This window comes from Schistocerca serialis, chromosome 1, assembly GCF_023864345.2.
Source record: "Schistocerca serialis cubense isolate TAMUIC-IGC-003099 chromosome 1, iqSchSeri2.2, whole genome shotgun sequence".
Lineage (NCBI taxonomy): Eukaryota > Metazoa > Arthropoda > Insecta > Orthoptera > Acrididae > Schistocerca > Schistocerca serialis.
Window position 1 is genome coordinate 538,434,703 of NC_064638.1, and position 20,133 is coordinate 538,454,835.

Genomic DNA, 20,133 nt, shown 5'->3' on the forward strand with positions numbered 1-20,133 from the left:
CCTGCCGGCTGTGGTTGGACTTCATCGGTCCACGCTGCTGCTACTGACGGATCACAGTGATGACTGATACAAGATGCAGACCTACTAGCCCTTCCTCTGGTCCAGGGGCAAACCACCTGATTGCAAGCTGCCGTCTTTTGCTGGCTTTGTGGCCCTTCATGGCTCTATGCTGCATTTGCTGAGGGAGCCCTGAGCTTTTACCTTCATAACAACCGCCATCCGGGAGATACCGTGGGTGCAGGTCTAAGCATGCGTCCATCTTCAAGAGCGCTGAGGCCCGACGCATTCACAGAGCCGCGTCTGCCGGTCGCCTTGCTCGCTCCCGCTGCTGCATCCCGCGCCACATCGCTGTCAAGCAATGTGCCTAACCAGCCGCAATCTACGTGAGCTGCTGGGTTGCTGTGTCTAGCATTCCTCGCCGACACCTGAACGAGCACCTCGGTTCATTCTCTGATCGCTGGAGAGGACAATATTAATTGTGACAATCACGTTACTGAAATTTTATACCGCTGTTTCGCTGACACCTTCGATCGTAAGGCGGAAACACTCCCCAACCCTCAGAGCTTGTAACGTCACTGCCATACCTGCAAAACCTTACCCCGCATCTCGTGGTCGTCCGGTAGCGTTCTCGCTTCCCACGCCCGGGTTCCCGGGTTCGATTCCCGGCGGGGTCAGGGATTTTCTCTGCCTCGTGATGGCTGAGTGTTGTGTGCTGTCCTTAGGTTAGTTAGGTTTAAGTAGTTCTAAGTTCTAGGGGACTGATGACCATAGATGTTAAGTCCCATAGTGCTCAGAGCCATTTGAACCATTTGCAAAACCTTGATGCCCACTGGCCTCCTGACCCGAGAGGTTGCAATTATAGTATGATAGCCAAAGGATTATCCTACAGGTTTACATGCGATTATGTTGGAGAGAAAATACATATGAAATCTGAAGTGTTCTCAAAGTGGAAATTTGTTGTTTTTTGCGAATGTGTAGCTAGATGCTACAGAAGCCATTCAAGAGTGCAGCGAGTTCATGCAGCGTTATAGGCGTGCCCTTCTATTCCCAAGAAAAGATGACAAAACATAAAATCTACAAGCGTTGTTATAAACTCAGTGAAGAAATAACGCACCGTAAGATACAAATATGACCAGCAGATTCACGAGAGTCATAAATGAAATACCACTCGACAAAAAGCGGAAAGAAACAGTATGCACAGTAGGCAAGGGCAACATCAAGACCTGATATGTAAGTTTTGCTTATCTTCACTGTCTAGAATATAATATAGAGATCCACAGTTATCAAATTATCCAGAGCTTTCCCGCGATAAGTCCTGAATTTTAATCTATACCTACATCAATACTCCGAAAGCCATCTGGTGCGTGGCGAAGGGAATTTGGTACCACCAATTGAACAGCTCCCATACTTGTTCCATTCGCGAGTGGTGTATGGGAAGAAAGACAGTCGGTAAGGCTCTTAAGAGCTCTAATTTCTCGAATTTTCTCGTCGTTGTCATTCCGCGAAAACGTATCTTGGTGGAAGTATTGTTTTATCCGATTCTTCCCGAAAAGTGCTCTCTAGAAATCTCAGTAGTAAACCTCTCCGTGATGCACACCACCTCTCTTGTAGCGTAGCGTAGTTTGTTGAGCATCTATGTAATCTAACACTCGCCACTCTTCGTTGCATTTTCTCTGTCTCTTCTGTCAGTCCTACTTGCTAAGGGTCCCAGATTGGTGAACAATACTCAAGAATCGGTCGAACAAGCGCTTTGTAAGCCACTTCTTTAGTGGATGAATTACATTTCCCTAAAATTCTTTGTTTAAATCTCTGTCTGGCATCTACTTTCCTACTGTTTGTTTCATGCGGCCATTCCAACTAATTCCATAGATACTACCACGTATTTATTGTTTCTAGCAGTTTGTCTCCATTCCATTGAAACACCACATTTGCACTACAATGATGAAAAAGGAAAGAACACACAACAACAGAGAAACTTCTACTTAGGAAAATATTATTCAGCAAATACTGAATCATTTAAGATGTTTCGAGCAAATGTTCGGCTGTTTGTAAATAACATCTCACATGTGACTCTTCTGGTGATAATTGTACGTAGCGTGGTATTTCTTCTTCAGTGAATTGTCGTTCTAAAATGTTTAAATATTTTTACTCTTACACATCGGTTGTACGCAGATGAATAGTTTATAGATAAATGAGCTTGGTAAGTGGTAGGAAAAACACAACAATCGTAAACATATATAACCCCAACACAAACACAATACTACGGACCTTTGAAAAAGTTTCCGTTCGAAGGCCACTCTAACCCCTTGATATTTCATCCCCCCCTCACCTCATGTGGGAGTGGGGAGGGAGAAGGCTGGCAGCGGTACAAACAACCGGCTCTTCAGCCAGTGAAACTTGTCTCTAACTTATATGCTAAAATAAAGAAGGAAAAACCAAGGAGATGTATGTGCTATTAATTTAAAATTATTTTAAAAGGTGATGTTACTGAAAGAATGTAAATAATATAACGCTGTCTACATGAATTGTTTAAAGACAGCGATAAAAATGTGGGCAGACAGCACATTTAAAAACACTTAAGAAACATTTGAAGAACACTAAATACTTCGAAAAAGAACTGAACACGACAGAAGAAACACTGACCATTAATAACGGAACACCATGCATTTTCACTAAAACTGGAGAAGGAACTGCCCTTGGATGGTAGATTGTAGACGAAAAGAAGGGTGGTTACGGAGGAAGATAGGATAGTGGTGATGATGAGGGATGAGGACTGGTAAGAGATGGTGACGAGACAGCGGTGGCTGCGGGTACAAGGAGAGAGGGATAGCTGATATTCTGATCAAAAGATCTGATAATAAAAGGGGGGGTGGGGGGGGAAGGGCAAGAGAGAAGGCGAAAAGGAGGTGGAGTGGATAGAGTGGGGGAGAGGGTCAGAATTGGAAGGAAGAGTATATGTCGGGGCAGAGTTCGTGGTCTGGGAAAGGGAGACGTCTGAAATTTTCTTGGAAGAGGCCGTGGAGAGTGTGCAGGTGAACGGTTGGTGAGATATGTAGGTAGAGGCCTAGCAGCATACTATGATTGGAAAGGAGAGGGAACACAATAGTTTAACAGATATTGTAGGTTATTCGGAGGTATTCAATGTGAGTAAGGAAAGATGGGAATTTAATGATTTGATAAAAGATCGTTGTGGGGGAAGGTAAGCGGATGCGGAAAGCGAGGCGGAAAACGTGGCATCTACCGCCTTGCCTACATGAGAGATTTATACACCTGCATCAGAGACGCGCTGGGTTGCATGTACGCTGCACCAATTCCCTCAAACGGAAACTTTCTGATCGCCACTTGTATTTTTACGCATGTTATTTAAGAACCACCTTGTCACATTTTACATTCGACTATATTAGGCACATATAGTGGAACTTCGTAGACAGTCAGTACATTTTTGGATTAACTGCTACAGGCAAATATCGATGGTTAAATACATTGTACGTGTTTGTACTGATTGATTGGTGTACTTTGTATATACGATTTGATACTTTCACTGAGCAGCAGTCTCTTTCTGTAGACATTTTGAATTCACAATTAGTGTTAATGTATATTCTCTAAGGTATATTTCCTCTATGAATAGCTACTTCTATTAAGCAACAGATCTGCTTTGTTGCTCTTTTAAAGTTTATTGTTGATTTTATAACTGGACGGAATAAATTACGATTTATGTACGGTTTCCCTTGTCTAATTCTTAATGTGATTGCTTAAGTGATTTGAGTTGTCGTTCTGTTTATTAAGGAGAGAGCATTTGATAGCATTTATTTTAACCTTGGATGACAAATGCTACTTTGATATTGATGTACATTGGGCCAGATGACGACGCAGTGCAGCACCGAAACCACTTGCACTTGGGTAAAGACACTTAAAGACACTCTGAAGGTGTTATTATTAGTCCTCGTTCACTGAATACCTGCTACCTTCATTGGAATCATTATTCTAATAAACTGCCGACGGCAGACAATGTGCTTATCTCTCTGCATACACGTTACAGCAAGCGTGAGGAGTGCTCATAAGAAAAGATACGAAACAAACACTATAGATATAAGTGATGTCTTTTTTGAGAAGTAATCGCCAGTGGCATGAGCTAAACTAACGCACTGTTTCATGACCCGAAGGATTCCCTATTCCCAGAATTCCTGTGGCAGTGATAGGAGCCAGTCCCCTACTGTGTCCTTCAGTTCATCGCCGGAGTTGAAGTGCCTTCCCTTTGAGATGATTTTTTAGTGGAATAAATGGAAGTCGCATGGTAACATTCCCGGGCTGTATGTCGGCTGCTCAAGCTGCTCCGACTTGAATTTGAGCATTACAATTTGTATGACTTTGGAGATATGAGGACGTGCGTTATCGTGGAGCAGACTCACTCCCTCCATGAGCAGCTCAGACCAATTGATCTTGATAGACTTGCATAGCGTACAGAATGTCTCAGAGTACACGTCACTGTTAATGGTTTTTCTGAGTTCGCGGAATTCGATGAGTGGCGGACCTCTGAGTTCAAAAAGGTAGTGAGCATTATCTTGCCTGATGAGGGCACTGCTTTTTAATTTATTTTAGGCACGCATTTTGTCTATAAGAGAGGACGCATTTCACTTTCGGACTGTATTGGAAGGTTTGAATGTCTTGGTCATATATCTGCATTACTTAAACGTATGTTCAGGATTCCCTAATGGTTATCGTTGTACTACAGAAGTTCTGCCTATTTCCGAATATTCCATAAATACAAATCATATCACGTTCTTGTTCATTTGAGAGACGACAAACACTCTAGTCCTCTTTAATTTCTTTCTTTAATTGCTCCTCCGGAGGATGACAACAGGAAGGTAATCGGATATCAAGGGCTTCCATTACTCCTTGCTCGAATTAAATCAAGCGATGAGTCTTACTCCATTTGCTCCGTTTTCCAAGATTTGTTGGTGGACATTCTGTGTGAGAGAGGTGCTTGGGAGAGCTGTGTGCGGCCGCGTCCGCCTGGTTCCAGGGAGGTGGGGCTAGTGTAACAATGGCGGTAGTCGTGAATGCTCTCTCTCAAAGGCGCCCTCGGCTTCCTCTCGGCCAGAGGAAAGGCAGTGAGGAATGCATGGAATCTACCAGCGTTGTGCCGTGAAGCCTGGACCAGGGTGGTCGACTTTGTATCGTTGCGTTCTCACACTACTGGCCATTAAAATTGCTACACCACGAAGATGACGTGCTACAGACACTAAATTTTACCGACAGGAAGAAGATGCTGTGATATGCAAATGATTAGCTTCCAGAGCTTTCACACAAGGTTGGCGCCGGTGGCGACACCTACAACGTGCTGACATGAGGAAAGTTTCCAACCGATTTCTCATACACAAACAGCAGTTGACCGGCATTGCCTGGTGAAACATTGTTGTCATGCCTCGTGTAAGGAGGAAAAATGCGTACCATCACGTTTCAGACTTTGATAATGGTCGGATTGTAGCCTAACGCGATTGCGGTTTATCGTATCACGACATTGCTGCTCGCGTTGGTCGAGATCCAATGACTTAGCAAACTATGGAATCGGTGGGTTCAGAGGGTAATACTGAACGCCGTGCTGGATCCCAATGGCCTCGTATTACTAACAGTCGAGATGACACGCATCTAATCCGCATGGCTGTAACGGATCGTGCAGCCACGTCTCGATCCCTGACTCAACAGATGGGAACGTTTTCAAGACACCAACCATCTGCACGAACATTTCGACGACGTTTGCAGCAGCATGGAGTATCTGCTCGGAGACCATGGCTGCGCAGTTACCCTTGACGCTGCATCACAGACAGGAGCGCCTGCGATGGTGTACTCAACGACGAACCTGGGTGCACGAATGGCAAAACGTCATATTTTCGGATGAATCCAGGTTCCGTTTACAGCATCGTGATGGTCGCATCCGTGTTTGGTGACATTGCAGTCAACGCACATTGGAAGCGTGTATTCGTCATCACCATACTGGCGTATCATCCGGCGTGATGGTATGGGGTGCCATTGGTTACACGTCTCGGTCACCTCTTGTTCGCATTGACGGAACTTTGAACAGTGGACGTTACATTTCAGATGTGTTACGACCCTTCATTCGATCCCTGCGAAACCCTACATTTGAGCAGGATAATGCACGACCGCGTGTTGCAGATCCTGTACGGGCCTTTCTGGATACAGAAAATGTTCGACCGCTGCCCTGGCCAGCTTATTCTCCAGGTCTCTCACAAATTGAAAACGTCTGGTCAATGGTGGCCGAGCAACTGGCTCATCACAATACGACAGTCACTACTCTTGGTGAATCGTGGTATCGTTTTCAAGCAGCATGGGCAGCTGTACCTGTAAGCTCTGTTTGAGTCAATGCCCAGGCGTATCAAGACCGTTATTACGGCAAGAGGTGGTTGTTCTAGGTACTGATTTCTCAGGATCTATGCACCCAAATTGCGTGAAAATGTAATCACATGTCAGTTCTCGTATAATATATCTGTCCAATGAATACTTGTTTATCATCTGCATTTATTCTTGGTGTTGCAATTTTGATGGCCAGTAGCGCAGAATCGTGGCTCGGTGACTGGCGCCTCACGTAGGCACAGTATTTTCTATTTCGGTTACTCTTCCCCCGTCGAGGTCTTCCCGCATGCACTTTAAAAGATCATGCTGACTGGTATGGAGTTGGTGGCGCTTGCTGTATAACATTGCGCCGTTAGTTTCTGGGAGCAAGCCTTTCAATTGGAATAAGATTTTTCGTGGAGTTTTGGTGGGGTTGTTTGAGGCGATTAGTACACTTGTGACTGGCACTATGGTCTGCGACGAGCTGCTATTGGCAGCCATGCGACTTGGTGGGGTCAGCGCTTCTTAATTTTTTGGGAGTTTTGGTAGAGAACGGAATTTTTTTGGGACTCCATTCTGGACTGCTGAAGAGAGAAGACGTGAAGTGGAGCCTGGAGAGTGGACGAATCACTGTGTCGGTAGCCCGGACAGAGTTTATCCGCACCACCGGTCAGTGTAACTCGAGTTTAATTTCGCGGCTTATAAGAACATTGTCCACAACTGCAGCTTTTCAGGGTGGTCAACACTCCTAAATGCAGTGCAGCTGACTCCAGACAAAACGAGCGCGGTATTTGCTAATTTGGCAGCTCCGGCAACCTCCCCCGTCCCCAGCACCTCACCTATCTGCACAGAGCCCATAACAGGATTCTACATAAGATTTCTGTTACTCGAGTAGTGTACCACAAGTTAGCTAATGTGTTTGGATAGTCAGCCCACTTCAACTTTGCCAACTAATTATTCGTGGAAATTGTTGTATTTGTCAAGTATTTGAATAGTCACCTATTGTTATAATATCTGAAGACTGGATTTATTTCTTCTTTTTACCTGATTATGATCGTACATCCCGCTCTCATTTCAGTAACTATAAACCCACATTAGAATACCCTGCACTTAATAACGTTTTTGGGCGGAATTATTCAATATATTTTTAATTACGTGAACGGACCAACCTATGAATCGTCATTAGAAACAGGGCCAAATAGTTTGTTTCGCAATCAGTTATCCTTGCGCAGAATGAAGGAGTGACTGTTTGGGGGAGAGGGGAGGGGGGGAGGGGGAGGTGGTATCTCTACAACATTCAGATACAGGATTTATCAGATCGGGAGACAACTTTCACGTACCCATCAGTAACTCTTTTACATTTCTGGGTCAAAAAAATCAAGGCATACCAGTTATGTTCTCAGAGTAAACTGAAACAGGATGTAGGAGGCTTTCACCTGGATGTTAAAATGTTAGCGTGAGCGCGACGTGCAGGTACCTCTGATGAGCAGCGCCAGCAGCACGAAGTAGGGAAAGATGGCGGTGAAGTAGACGATCTTGCCGGTGGTCTTGACGCTCTTGAAGACGCAGAGGAAGGCGATGAGCCAGGCCAGCGCCAGGCAGCCCATCAGCGGCCAGTGCACGTCGCCCCACCGCTCCCACGTCGCGCCTTTGATGCCCATCGCGAAGTCGCTGTAGGGAAGCAAGGCGAACATTTTGTGTTAACAGTCGCTCTAGTTTTCTATACAATTACACTGTTTAATCAAGCCTTCTTCTTTAGGGGAGGATGGGGGAATGATGGTAGCTTAAGCAACTGCAGTTGTATATTTTGCTACGAGCAGTCAACAACTACTTTACTATTTTTAACTGCTGTATAATACTGTCTCCGGTAGTCCCCAAACTTTCTTCGAACCATTACCGCTGATTGCAAACAGATTTTAGCTGGTAACCCCCTCCGTCGCCCGCCCCCCCCCCCCCCCCCGTCGCCCACCGCCACCACTAGCGTCTACCTAAACTTAGAAATGAAAGACAATTTTCTTCGAACACAAATTACATTTAGTGTTTGTGTTTTATTAAACCACGAACTAATAATTCAAGGAGACAGTATTGATTATTTCGAACACCCTTTTTTTTACGGAATGACGAAGCAAGTCTCAGTGCATCATCTGCTACCATCAACTCCTTCTCAGCTAAAAATGCTACCGAGGCACATTGAAAATAGACATTTGTTACCAATCACGTTGCCTCTGCATCGCTCCTCTCCCCGCCGACACTTGCTGTATCCTTATCCTGCATCCCCATTTAAAATCAACCAAATTAAAACGAGTGCACTATACTTCATGTTTGCAAAGCTCTTGGTTGCTGTCCTCCTTACGTCTGAACTGACAGAAATTGGAGGACTTCAGGCAGTAATGCTTTGTGTGTGACCACCGCCACTAATAATAAAAATATAACTAAACTCCGCCCGAAATGGCCATGAAGGCTTAACGGTACTGACCGGCCGCCGTGTCATTGTCAGCCCACAGGCGTCACCGGATGCGGATATGGAGCGGGCACTTGGTCAGCTCACCGCTCTCCCGGCAGTATGTCCGTTTACGAGACCGGAGCCACTGCTTCTCAATCAAGTAGCTCCTCAGTTTGCCTCACAAGGACTGAGTGCACTCCGCTTGCCAACAGCGCTTGGCAGACCGAATGGTCACCCAACCAAGTGCTAGCCCAGCCTGACAGCGCTTCACTTCTGTGATCTGTCGGGAACCGGTGGTACCACTGCGGCAAGACCGATCGCCATAATAATAAGAATAATAATAATATTAATAATAAAAATAATAATTCGTGCAGGTCTCACGGCAATGTAACAACCATTACATACTTACTATTGTATTGTGATGTCTATTACAGGTAGTTCGTGTATCCGTTGCGAAGTCAGTAATGAAGCTATGTTTAATCCATTGCAGAAACTACCTACAACTCAGAGAATGGATTCTCATGCGATACCGAAACATATTATATGTATGGTACAAAGCAAAAAGTATGTGTTTACCATAGTGGTTGGACTCTTTGAGGAAGATGTTTCCACATTCGTTTCACATTCATGGTACTATCTGAAAAAACTGTAATTATTAGCACGTAATGTAACAAGTAATACAGTCTTATGAATAATGACAATAGTACTGATATATTAAAAATAACTTAGTTTCACGACAGAAACACAATCCAACTATTTTATTTTTACCCCTCAAAAAATTTCATTTTATCCCTCAGGGATAGTTAACCACAGGCTGGGAAACACTGGTCTAGTCTCTTCTTTTTGTTTTTCCTCTACCGGTATGGATTCAGTTTCTGTTATTGTCGGATTTGGCATTGTTAATATTCGGAGGTACCCTTCCTGTTGGCAGTCCCTGTGCCCCTCCCGTCGCCGGCCCCTTCACCCCTTCGCCTGGGATGTAATTTGCGTACCGCAGATGTCTGCGCGTAGACTGTGAAACAGTGGAAACGTTTTCTACATATTTGCCTATTCGTGTAATTGAGGCAGGACGTGAGTACGAGCCCAGAATTCACCCAGTCGGATGTGGGAAACCGCCTAAAAGCCACATCCAGGCTGACCAATATGCCGTCCTCTTCGTTAATCCGTGGGTGGATTCAATCCGAGGCGAACACGGCAGCGCGACTACCGTGATGGGTACATAATACTGTTTAATTTATTACACCGTCTAATTTATTATCATTAATTTTGACGGACCTACTATTCATGAGAGATAAAGTGCTTATATCTTTCCTCACATACACAGAAGGCCCGTGAAAATTAAAATTATTATATTGTCCGATGCCATTTCCCAACATTAGACTGGTATACCATATCTGTTCAGCCACAAAATACTCAAAATTAGTAAGATACGTAATGCTGTTCACATTTTATTTAAGAAAAATGTATGGTCCCGTCACATTAATGTGACCATGGTCTATGTTGAAGGACAACGTGTAATAGCCACTCACAACCGGTCGATCGCTTCACTGTTAGTGGGGGGTGTATAAAGCGTGTCATGTAGAGAGCGGGGGGAGGGGGGGGGACGCGGAAAATAGTTTAGTCGTTGAAATTATAATTACATCAATACCATTAGCTGCTGACGGGCGTTGATATACATCAACGGGGACAGTTGAAAATGTGGGCACCGACCGGGACTCGAACCCGGGTTCTCCTGCTTACATGGCAGACACACTATCCATCTGAGTCACCGAGGGCACAGAGGATAGTGCGACTGTAGGGATTTATCCCTTGCACGCTCCCTGTGAGACGCAAATTCTCAACTTATAGTCCACACACTGCATTCGTAGTGCCCCTGCCATTATACCCATTACTCGCGGCAGACAATCCACCGACTCTCGTAAGAGTTCAGGCAAATCGTATGCATAAATCCCTGCAGTCGCACTATCCTCCGTGCTCTCGGTGGCTCAGATGGATAGAGCGTCTGCCATGTAAGCAGAAGATCCCGGGTTCGAGTCCCGGTCGGGGCACACATTTTCAATTGTCCCCCTTGATGTATATCAACGCCCGTCAGCAGCTAATGGTATTGATTTAATTGTAATTTCATTCTAGAGAGCTGCACGGTCACCAGTGGCATATTCATATAGTTTAGTCGTTCTCGCATTGTGGAAAAGGAGCGCGTTATCTGATGTCCAAAAGGGCATAATCGTTGGCTTTCGCACCAAGAGAGGAAGCATTTCCGAAGTACCCAAGTTTTTGAACTGTTCGCGTGCCGACGAGGTTGAAGTATACCGTGAATGGCAAAATGGCGCAATCCAAAACTGACGCCGGGGCAACTGTGGTGCACCACGGACCACAGATGACAGCGGTGAACGATGACTGCAGAGCCCTGCCACTGTTGAGCAGCTGATCACCCAAATGAACCAAGGAAGCTGCCAACAGTGTCTCCTCAACGATCGTTCAGTGAACGTTGCTGCGTGTGGGCCTCCGCAGCAGGCGCCTCGTTCACGTACCCAAACTGACTCCTGTTCAGTGGCGACTACGGCTGGAATCTGCACGCCATTATCGCACTTGACATCCAGTGAGTGGCGATAGGTGATCTTTGCAGGGAATCACGTTTTATGCTCCATCGGTGTGAAACGTCTGCAAGTAAATATCCTGAAGCACTCGTCGTAAGCATCTAGGCCACAGGAGGGATCTTTATGGTCTGGGGAATATTTTCGCAGCATTCCCTGGGTGATCTTGTCATGGGGTCATTCTGGAAGGCACAATGGATCAAGAAAAGTATTCGCCTATCTTTGGGGACCGTGTCATCCGTACACGCTGTTTATTTTTCCTCGGCGCTATGACATCTACCGGCAGGACAATGCAATTTGTCACGCCGCTTCCAGCTTACGTGCGTGGTTCGATGAGCATCAAGATGAGTTTACTGAGTCACAGAAGTCCCCGGATTTATATCCAATCGACAGCCTGTGGGACCACCTCGATCGAGTTATTGGCGCCAAGGATCCTCAGCCGAAAACCTAACACAGTTGGCCACAGTACCGGAGTTATTATAGTTCCACATCCGTGTCGTTACCTTCGACAACCACACTGACTCTCCTCCTGCTCGTCTCGCAGCGGTCCGCGCTGCAGAAGGTAGTTAGCCAGCCGTCTTACAGGTGATCACATTAATGTGACTGAGTGGTGCAGTTTAGTGCGTTTTGGAGATATTTTCGGCAGACCCTTCACTGTAATTCCACTTTCATTTGTGTTGTACTAGTATATACGACGAACTATGAGTCGCATTTAGAAAAGACCCCACGCAGGTTCTGTAAACGGCTTTGATATTCTTTTTGATTACATCTAGTGTCCTCTTTATTTTTGTTACCGAGCATTCGGTTATGCAAGCCCGTATTTTCATGCCACGCCTTCTTTTATGAGCCGACCGTGATGGCCGAGCAGTTCTAAGTGCTTCAGTCCGGAACCACGCGGCTGCTACGGTCGCAGGTTCGAATCGCGCCTAGGGCATGGATGTGTGTGATGTCGTTAGGTTAGTTAGGTTTAGGTAGTTCTAAGTCTAGGGGACTAATGACCTGAGATGTTAAGTCCCATAGTGCTTAGAGCCATTTGAACCTTTTTTTTTCTTTTATGAAACCTGTGACAAATTTTATTTCTTTCTGCCAATTCAAAGGCCCATTCTCGTACTTAAAAAACAGACGGTTCGTAGAATTAATAGCTTAACAACTTTATCCTCTTAAATTAAGGCCTCCTCTTGGTCGCAAGCGAAAGTTTTATTTGGTCTAAATCAGGTCTTGTATTTTTAAGTAGCATTCTCAACTCTTGGAGGGTTTTGAACGGTATTTTTGAGTTAATCTATCATCGCGAGCTCAACTTAAATCTTCTATAATTTTTAAACCGTCTTTTCTTGCTTGCTCTGTCCAGCTCCCCCTCACCGCGAATCAAAAAAATGGTTCAAATGACTCTGAGCACTATGGGACTTAACATCTGAGGTCATCAGTCCCCTAGAACTTAGAACTACTTAAACCTAACTAATCTAAGGACATCACACACACCCATGCCCGAGGCAGGATTCGAACCTGCGACCGTAGCAGTCACGCGGTTCCGGACTGAAGCGCCTAGAACCGCACGGCCACCGCGGCCGGCCACCGCGGCCGGCCACCGCGGCCGGCCACCGCGAATCTCTTACACATCCTCGGCTTCTGACCCAGAGGTATGCTTTTTAGTTTCATCATGGACAATACGCATTTTTGATAATTTAGTATTGTGTTGGGAGTCCCAGTACCGTGCCGTCTTATCGTGGTTATCCGTTTGGCGCATTGTATGAGATAAACGTCCTTACGCCTCAGACAAATCTACTTACAGGGTGTTTCAAAAATGACCGGTATATTTGAAACGGCAATAAAAACTAAACGAGCAGCGATAGAAATACACCGTTTGTTGCAATATGCTTGGGACAACAGTACATTTTCAGGCGGACAAACTTTCGAAATTACAGTAGTTACAATTTTCAACAACAGATGGCGCTGCAAGTGATGTGAAAGATATAGAAGACAACGCAGTCTGTGGGTGCGCCATTCTGTGCGTCGTCTTTCTGCTGTAAGCGTGTGCTGTTTTCAACGTGCAAGTGTGCTGTAGACAACATGGTTTATTCCTTAGAACAGAGGATTTTACTGGTGTTGGAATTCCACCGCCTAGAACACAGTGTTGTTGCAACAAGACGAAGTTTTCAACGGAGGTTTAATGTAACCAAAGGACCGAAAAGCGATACAATAAAGGATCTGTTTGAAAAATTTCAACGGACTGGGAACGTGACGGATGAACGTGCTGGAAAGGTAGGGCGACCGCGTACGGCAACCACAGAGGGCAACGCGCAGCTAGTGCAGCAGGTGATCCAACAGCGGCCTCGGGTATCCGTTCGCCGTGTTGCAGCTGCGGTCCAAATGACGCCAACGTCCACGTATCGTCTCATGCGCCAGAGTTTACACCTCTATCCGTACAAAATTCAAACGCGGCAACCCCTCAGCGCCGCTACCATTGCTGCACGAGAGACATTCGCTAACGATATAGTGCACAGGATTGATGACGGCGATATGCATGTGGGCAGCATTTGGTGTACTGACAAAGCTTATTTTTACCTGGACGGCTTCGTCAATAAACAGAACTGGCGCATATGGGGAACCGAATAGCCCCATGTTGCAGTCCCATCGCCCCTGCATCCTCAAAAAGTACTGGTCTGGGCCGCCATTTCTTCCAAAGGAATCATTGGCCCATTTTTCAGATCCGAAACGATTACTGCATCACGCTATCTGGACATTCTTCGTGAATTTGTGGCGGTACAAACTGCCTTAGACGACACTGTGAACACCTCGTGGTTTATGCAAGATGGTGCCCGGCCACATCGCACGGCCGACGTCTTTAATTTCCTGAATGAATATTTCGATGATCGCGTGATTGCTTTGGGCTATCCGAAACATACAGGAGGCGGCGTGGATTGGCCTCCCTATTCGCCAGACATGAACCCCTGTGACTTCTTTCTGTGGGGACACTTGAAAGACCAGGTGTACCGCCAGAATCCAGAAACAATTGAACAGCTGAAGCAGTACATCTCATCTGCATGTGATGCCATTCCGCCAGACACGTTGTCAAAGGTTTCGGGTAATTTCATTCAGAGACTACGCCATATTATTGCTACGCATGGTGGATATGTGGAAAATATCGTACTATAGAGTTTCCCAGACCGCAGCGCCATCTGTTGTTGAAAATTGTAACTACTGTAATTTCGAAAGTTTGTCTGCCTGAAAATGTACTGTTGTCCCAAGCATATTGCAACAAACGGTGTATTTCTATCGCTGCTCGTTTAGTTTTTATTTCCGTTTCAAATATACCGGTCATTTTTGAAACACCCTGTAGAATAGTTGGAAGGATATGGCCGTCAAGTTCCATAAGAACAGCGCCAATACACAATGACTATATGACATAAAGTAACAAGTACAGATAACCACAGTGAGTTGAAAAGCGTTGTACATAATAAGAGTTGAACGCAAACTTAAGAGGGTGGTATAACGCAACAGAATGCAGTGTAGTATTAGAGCTATTCGCTCAATCACTCCATGTAACTGATACAACGTGGGCTGAATCGGTCAGTATGACTACTGGCGAAACAAGCCGAGACTATCTTCTAGTAGGCCACCTCTCTGTCCACCATTACGTCCTTTAGTTTCTCTCCCATTCTCAAATGTGTGGTACATTTCGAGTGCATTCGCTTTTTATTTAATTCTTAGAACACAGTCCCATGGATTACACAATATGTAATATACTTGCCCAGTTAGCCGTGTACGTTAAAGAGCCCACTTCCGGGTTGGTGAGGCGCGCTGGCAACATTACCGATCCGCCAGAGAATTAACTAGGTCCGGATGTGGAGGCCAAACTGGATTTTTTGAGCGCTTTCCCATATCTCAGTAGATGAATACCGGTATGGTACTGATTTCCCGACTCAGATACATGCTAGGCAACATTTAGAAAAGTTTCTCACACCTGCACACGGGATTTACTCAAGACGCAAACAGACGGGGTACATTCATTCCTCCATCAGAAAGTGACGAAGCTGCAATATACTCCTAGGAATCTAGGAATTCATAGCGAAATGCAAGGTCTACATATAAATTAACACATTATGTATATTGTATCGTTATGCAATTTTTAATTACAGAACGGAGTTTATAAATGAGACTGTGTGCTGATTGAAACAGCAAGGGCAAGGCACACTGAATTGCAGTATTTGACGTGGAAGAGAGTATTTACAGTAACCTCACACTTTTCGCAGGTGTTACAGTTATCTGCAATGAAGTAGTATCTGAAAAAAGCGCACAAATATTCCGTCAGATCTTGGTAAGATTTCAAAGTGGTGGCAAGACTGGGAAATTGCTTCAAATCTTCAGACGTAAAATTCTGCACTTCGCCTAAGGCAAGAATGTAGTACCCTATGACTACAATATCACTTAGACACAGCTGGAATCATTCAGCCTATGCAAAAAATTTTGGCGCAACAGTTTGTGTGGATATGAAATGAAATGATCACATAGACGCAACGTAGGTTAGCTTCAATTGGTGGTAGGATTTTAGGAATATATGGTCACTTTACAAATGAGATTGCTTACGAAACATGATGTATAATCGGGATTGTATGGAGGGTGTGTAAGGGCTTCCCAGTCAAACTTCTGTAGCGTAGTCCACATGTTTCGACTATGCTGCAGAAGTTTCGGTAGTTAGCCCTATTAGTCGTCCACGCAGTCCCGATCTCTCTCCACGCAATATCCCTATTTTTGAAGCTGTGAAGCACATTTGTGGCCGTCGACATCATTCGGACAAAGATGTGCCTCCTGAGTACAATCGTGGTTGCGTAGGCAACCGCAGACATTTTACCACCAAGGCACTGACCGTCTTGTCTCACAGTGGGATGAATGTATTATCAGTTATGACGATTAATATTGAAATAAATAAGACTTTACTTACTTCTTTGCATCTTTCTCATTTTCATTTGACTGCCCTTTATACTTAGGAGCTTCAGAAAGTAAGTTACACTCGTCGTCCCATGCTAAGACGATATCGCAATGAGGGTGGCGCATTCTGAGCCTCGTTTCCTGCAAAGGAAGTTCTGCTGTGGTATGGATAATCACAGTGTACGAGGGAAATACAGTATCAGTTGGCAAGGCCCTCCGCAGTATACGGAATAATACGATTCTTGTGAGAAAAACGTCACATTGCACACAGATTCAAGGTGAAATTCTGGCAGTGTACGGACCAAACGCAATGGCACGTCCAGCTGTAGTGAAATGGTTCCAACAAGTTGACCAAGGCCTCAGAGTCGTGGGGGATGCTGATCCGGGAGGAAGGCCGTCGACTTCGACCACAGACGGCAATGTCCAGGCGATCGAGGAAGAACATCTGGGGAAGGAGATTTTCCAACTGTGAGGACGGGACGGTCACACTGCGGTTGTTGAGCGGCTCGCTGACCAAAGAAGAGATTTCTATAGTGGAAGAATTGAGCAATTGGTAGAACGTTACGAACGTTGATTTACAGAGACTTGTGACTATTTTAAAAAATAGTGTCATGTATCTGTGACACTTTGAAGTAATAAACGTTACTTGGTCTGCCATAATAATGTGTAACTTACTTTTTGAAGATCCTCGCACGTGAGAATACGCGTAACATCTTAACCCGGTTGCATGTAAAGGAGCGATATCAGGATCTTTGCCTGCTGAGACAGCTGAGATGGGGCCAATCAAATATCGCCTGCATAAAGATAACACGGTTGTGGCAGCAAGTGGGCAGTGCGTACTTGTAGTACTCCTCCGAAGACAGCACGCGCTTGACGAGTGAGCGCAGAGGGACGTCCGCGATTCCGTTGGAGCAGGTGTGGGCGTCCTTCATGGCCATGAAGTGCTCGCTGCACAGCGTGTCCACCGGCACGCACGTCCTATTGTGGAAAGTCATGGGCGCCTCCGGCACGCCGAGATCCATGCACCTCTGGTTCTCCCATTCACTGTAGCAGTCTGTTGGGGAAAAGGAGCATCCACAGCATTAACACATGGACTGCATAGAATAATTTCTATGCACAGAGGTTGGACAAAAATACGAAAACAAAGCTAGAAATTCGTGTATGAACATAAATTCAGATGCTAGCCAAGCCCGCAGGTTGCGCTGTTGTATTTGACCACTAACGGCACCTGTATAGTAAGCATAACAAGTTGCAACTGCCAGTCGCAATCAGAAAAGTGTCCTGTCGAGTAAGTGCATTAGATCAGAGCCAACTGAACTCGAAACTGGACAAACTGTGCGTGGTTGTATGGTGCGTGCTTCCGTAACCAAGGCACGTGAAGCGTTTAGCGTTCCAAGAGCCGACGTAACGATGACTTATACTGGATACAGGGAAGGCGGAAAAACATCCGCTACGTTACAAGCTGGAAAGTACACTACTGGCCATTAAAATTGCTACACCAAGAAGAAATGCACATGATAAACGAGTATTCATTGGACAAATATATTATACTAGAACTGACATGAGATTACATTTATACGCAATTTGGGTGCATAGATTCTGAGAAATCAGTACCCAGAACAACCACCACTGGCCGTAATAACGGCCTTGATACGCCTGGGCATTGAGTCAAACAGCGCTTGGATGGCGCGTACAGGTACAGCTGCCCATGCAGCTTCAACACGATACCGCAGTTCATCAAGAATAGTGACTGGCGTATTGTGACGAGCCAATTGCTCGGCCACCATTGACCAGACGTTTTCAGTTGGTGAGAGATCTGGAGAATGTGCTGGCCAGGGCAGCAGTCTAACATTTTCTGTATCCAGAAAGACCCGTACACGACCTGCAACATGCGGTATTGCATTATCCTGCTGAAATGTAGGGTTTCGCAGGGATCGATGGAAGGGTAGAGCCACGGGTCGTAACACATCTGAGATGTAGCTTTCCATTGTTCAAAGTGCCGTCAATGCGAACAAGAGGGGACCGAGACGTGTAACCAATGGCACCCCATACCATCACGCGTGGTGATACGCCAGTATGGCGATGACAAATACACGCTTCGAATGTGAGTTCACGGCGATGTCGCCAAACACGGATGCCACCGTCATGGTGCTGTAAACAGAACCTAGATTCATCCAAAAAACTGACGTTTTGCCATTCGTGCACCCAGGTTCGTCGTTGAGTACGTCACTGCAGGCGCTCCTGTCTGTGATCCAGCGTCAAGGGTAACCGCAGTCATGCTCTCCGAGCTGATAGTCCATGCTGCTGCAGACGTTATCGAACTGTTCGTGCACGACTGCTAGTGATACGAGGCCGTTGGGATCCAGCACGGCGTTCCGTATTACCCTCCTGAACCCACCGATTCCATATTCTGCTAACAGACATCGGATCTCGACCAACGCGAGCAGCAATGCCGCGATAGGATAAATCGCAATCGCAATAGGCTACAGTGCGACCTTTATCAAAGTCAGAAACGTGATGGTACGCATTTCTCCTCCTTACACGAGGCATTACAACAACGTTTCACCAGGCAATGCCGGTCAACTGCTGTTTGTGTATGAGAAATCGGTTGGAAACTTTCCTCATGTCAGCAAGTTGTAGGTGTCGCCCCCGGCGCCAACCTTGTGTGAATGCTCTGAAAAGCTAATCATTTGCATATCACAGCATCTTCTTCCTGTCGGTTAAATTTAGTGTCTGTAGCACATCATCTTCGTGGTGTAGTAATTTTAATGGCCAGTAGTGTATGTGTAGAGTGATCGTGACAGATAGTCGTTCAAGAGGTTGTACCGCGGCTGCAGATGTCATTGCACAGCTGAATGTCGCAGTCGCAAACCCCGTCAGCACCAACACAACGCGAAGGGAGTTCCACAAGCTAAGAATTGCAGGGCGAGCTGGAATTTCAAAACCACTCGTCAGTGATGCAGATGCCAGTAACAGGAAAACATGGTGTCGAAACCATAAAACCTAGAGTACAGAGCAATAGAGGGAAATCATTTGGTCGGATTAGTCTTGTTGTACACGGTTTTCAACTATTGCCCCTATTCACGACCCGAGAGTTAAACATGACGGAGGTTCAGTTATGATTTGGGCAGCCATATTACGTTGTTCAATGAGCCCCTTGGTTACTCTGCGAGGTCGCATCATCGCTTTGGCTGATCACGTCCATCTCATTGTACAATATTTGCTCCTCACTGGTGATGTTGTCTTCCTAGGAGACTGAGCCACTATCCACACACCTTGCATCGTCCAGATTTTGTGAGCACGAGGGCAAACAGTTGCATCTCCCTTGGCCACCGTAGTCAAGAGGTCTCAGTATTATTGAGCCTTTATGCTCTACTTTGGAATGAAGGGTGCGTGATCGCTATTCACCTCTATCAATGTTACCTGAAGTAGCCACTTTTTTGCGGGAAGAATAGTACAAGATTCCGTTCAAAACAAAGAAGGACCTGTACTTCTCCATACCGAGACCATTGGAAACTGTTTTGAATGCGAACGGTTTTCCTACGCCGTATGAAGCATGGTAATGCACTGTGTTTTTAATGCTTCCATATTCTTGACCTCCCCCCGTATACAGCGACACTTCCTGAGGATTTTGGTGTAATTGACATGTGGTCGCCAGTGGTTCGTTGCAGAGTAGTTCGAGTTCTTAGTCCCAGATAGCTTTGTATCTGTATTAGACTTAAAACACCTTAGATGGCCACGGAAAGCACTGTTTCTCAGCAAACTTCTCTCACTTACTCCCGGGGCTCGCTGTTGACAACACTAATGCCGCAATTCTTC

General features: G+C 45.6%; 1 protein-coding gene and 1 non-coding gene across 2 annotated transcripts in view; one reads left to right on the forward strand and one right to left on the reverse strand.

Annotated features, from left to right (window-relative positions):
- Positions 1-20,133, reverse strand: part of LOC126411970 (sodium- and chloride-dependent glycine transporter 1-like) — a 212,944-nt gene that overhangs the window by 112,320 nt on the left and 80,491 nt on the right. The window contains exons 4-5 of the mRNA XM_050081410.1: positions 17,155-17,368; positions 7,829-8,022 (exon numbers count right to left, since the gene is read on the reverse strand). Coding sequence (XP_049937367.1) covers positions 7,829-8,022; positions 17,155-17,368 — 408 coding nt within the window. The remainder of the gene's footprint in view (positions 1-7,828; positions 8,023-17,154; positions 17,369-20,133) is intronic.
- On the forward strand, positions 10,768-10,842 carry Trnat-ugu (transfer RNA threonine (anticodon UGU)). Its single transcript has one exon. It is a non-coding gene; the product is annotated as a tRNA-Thr (tRNA).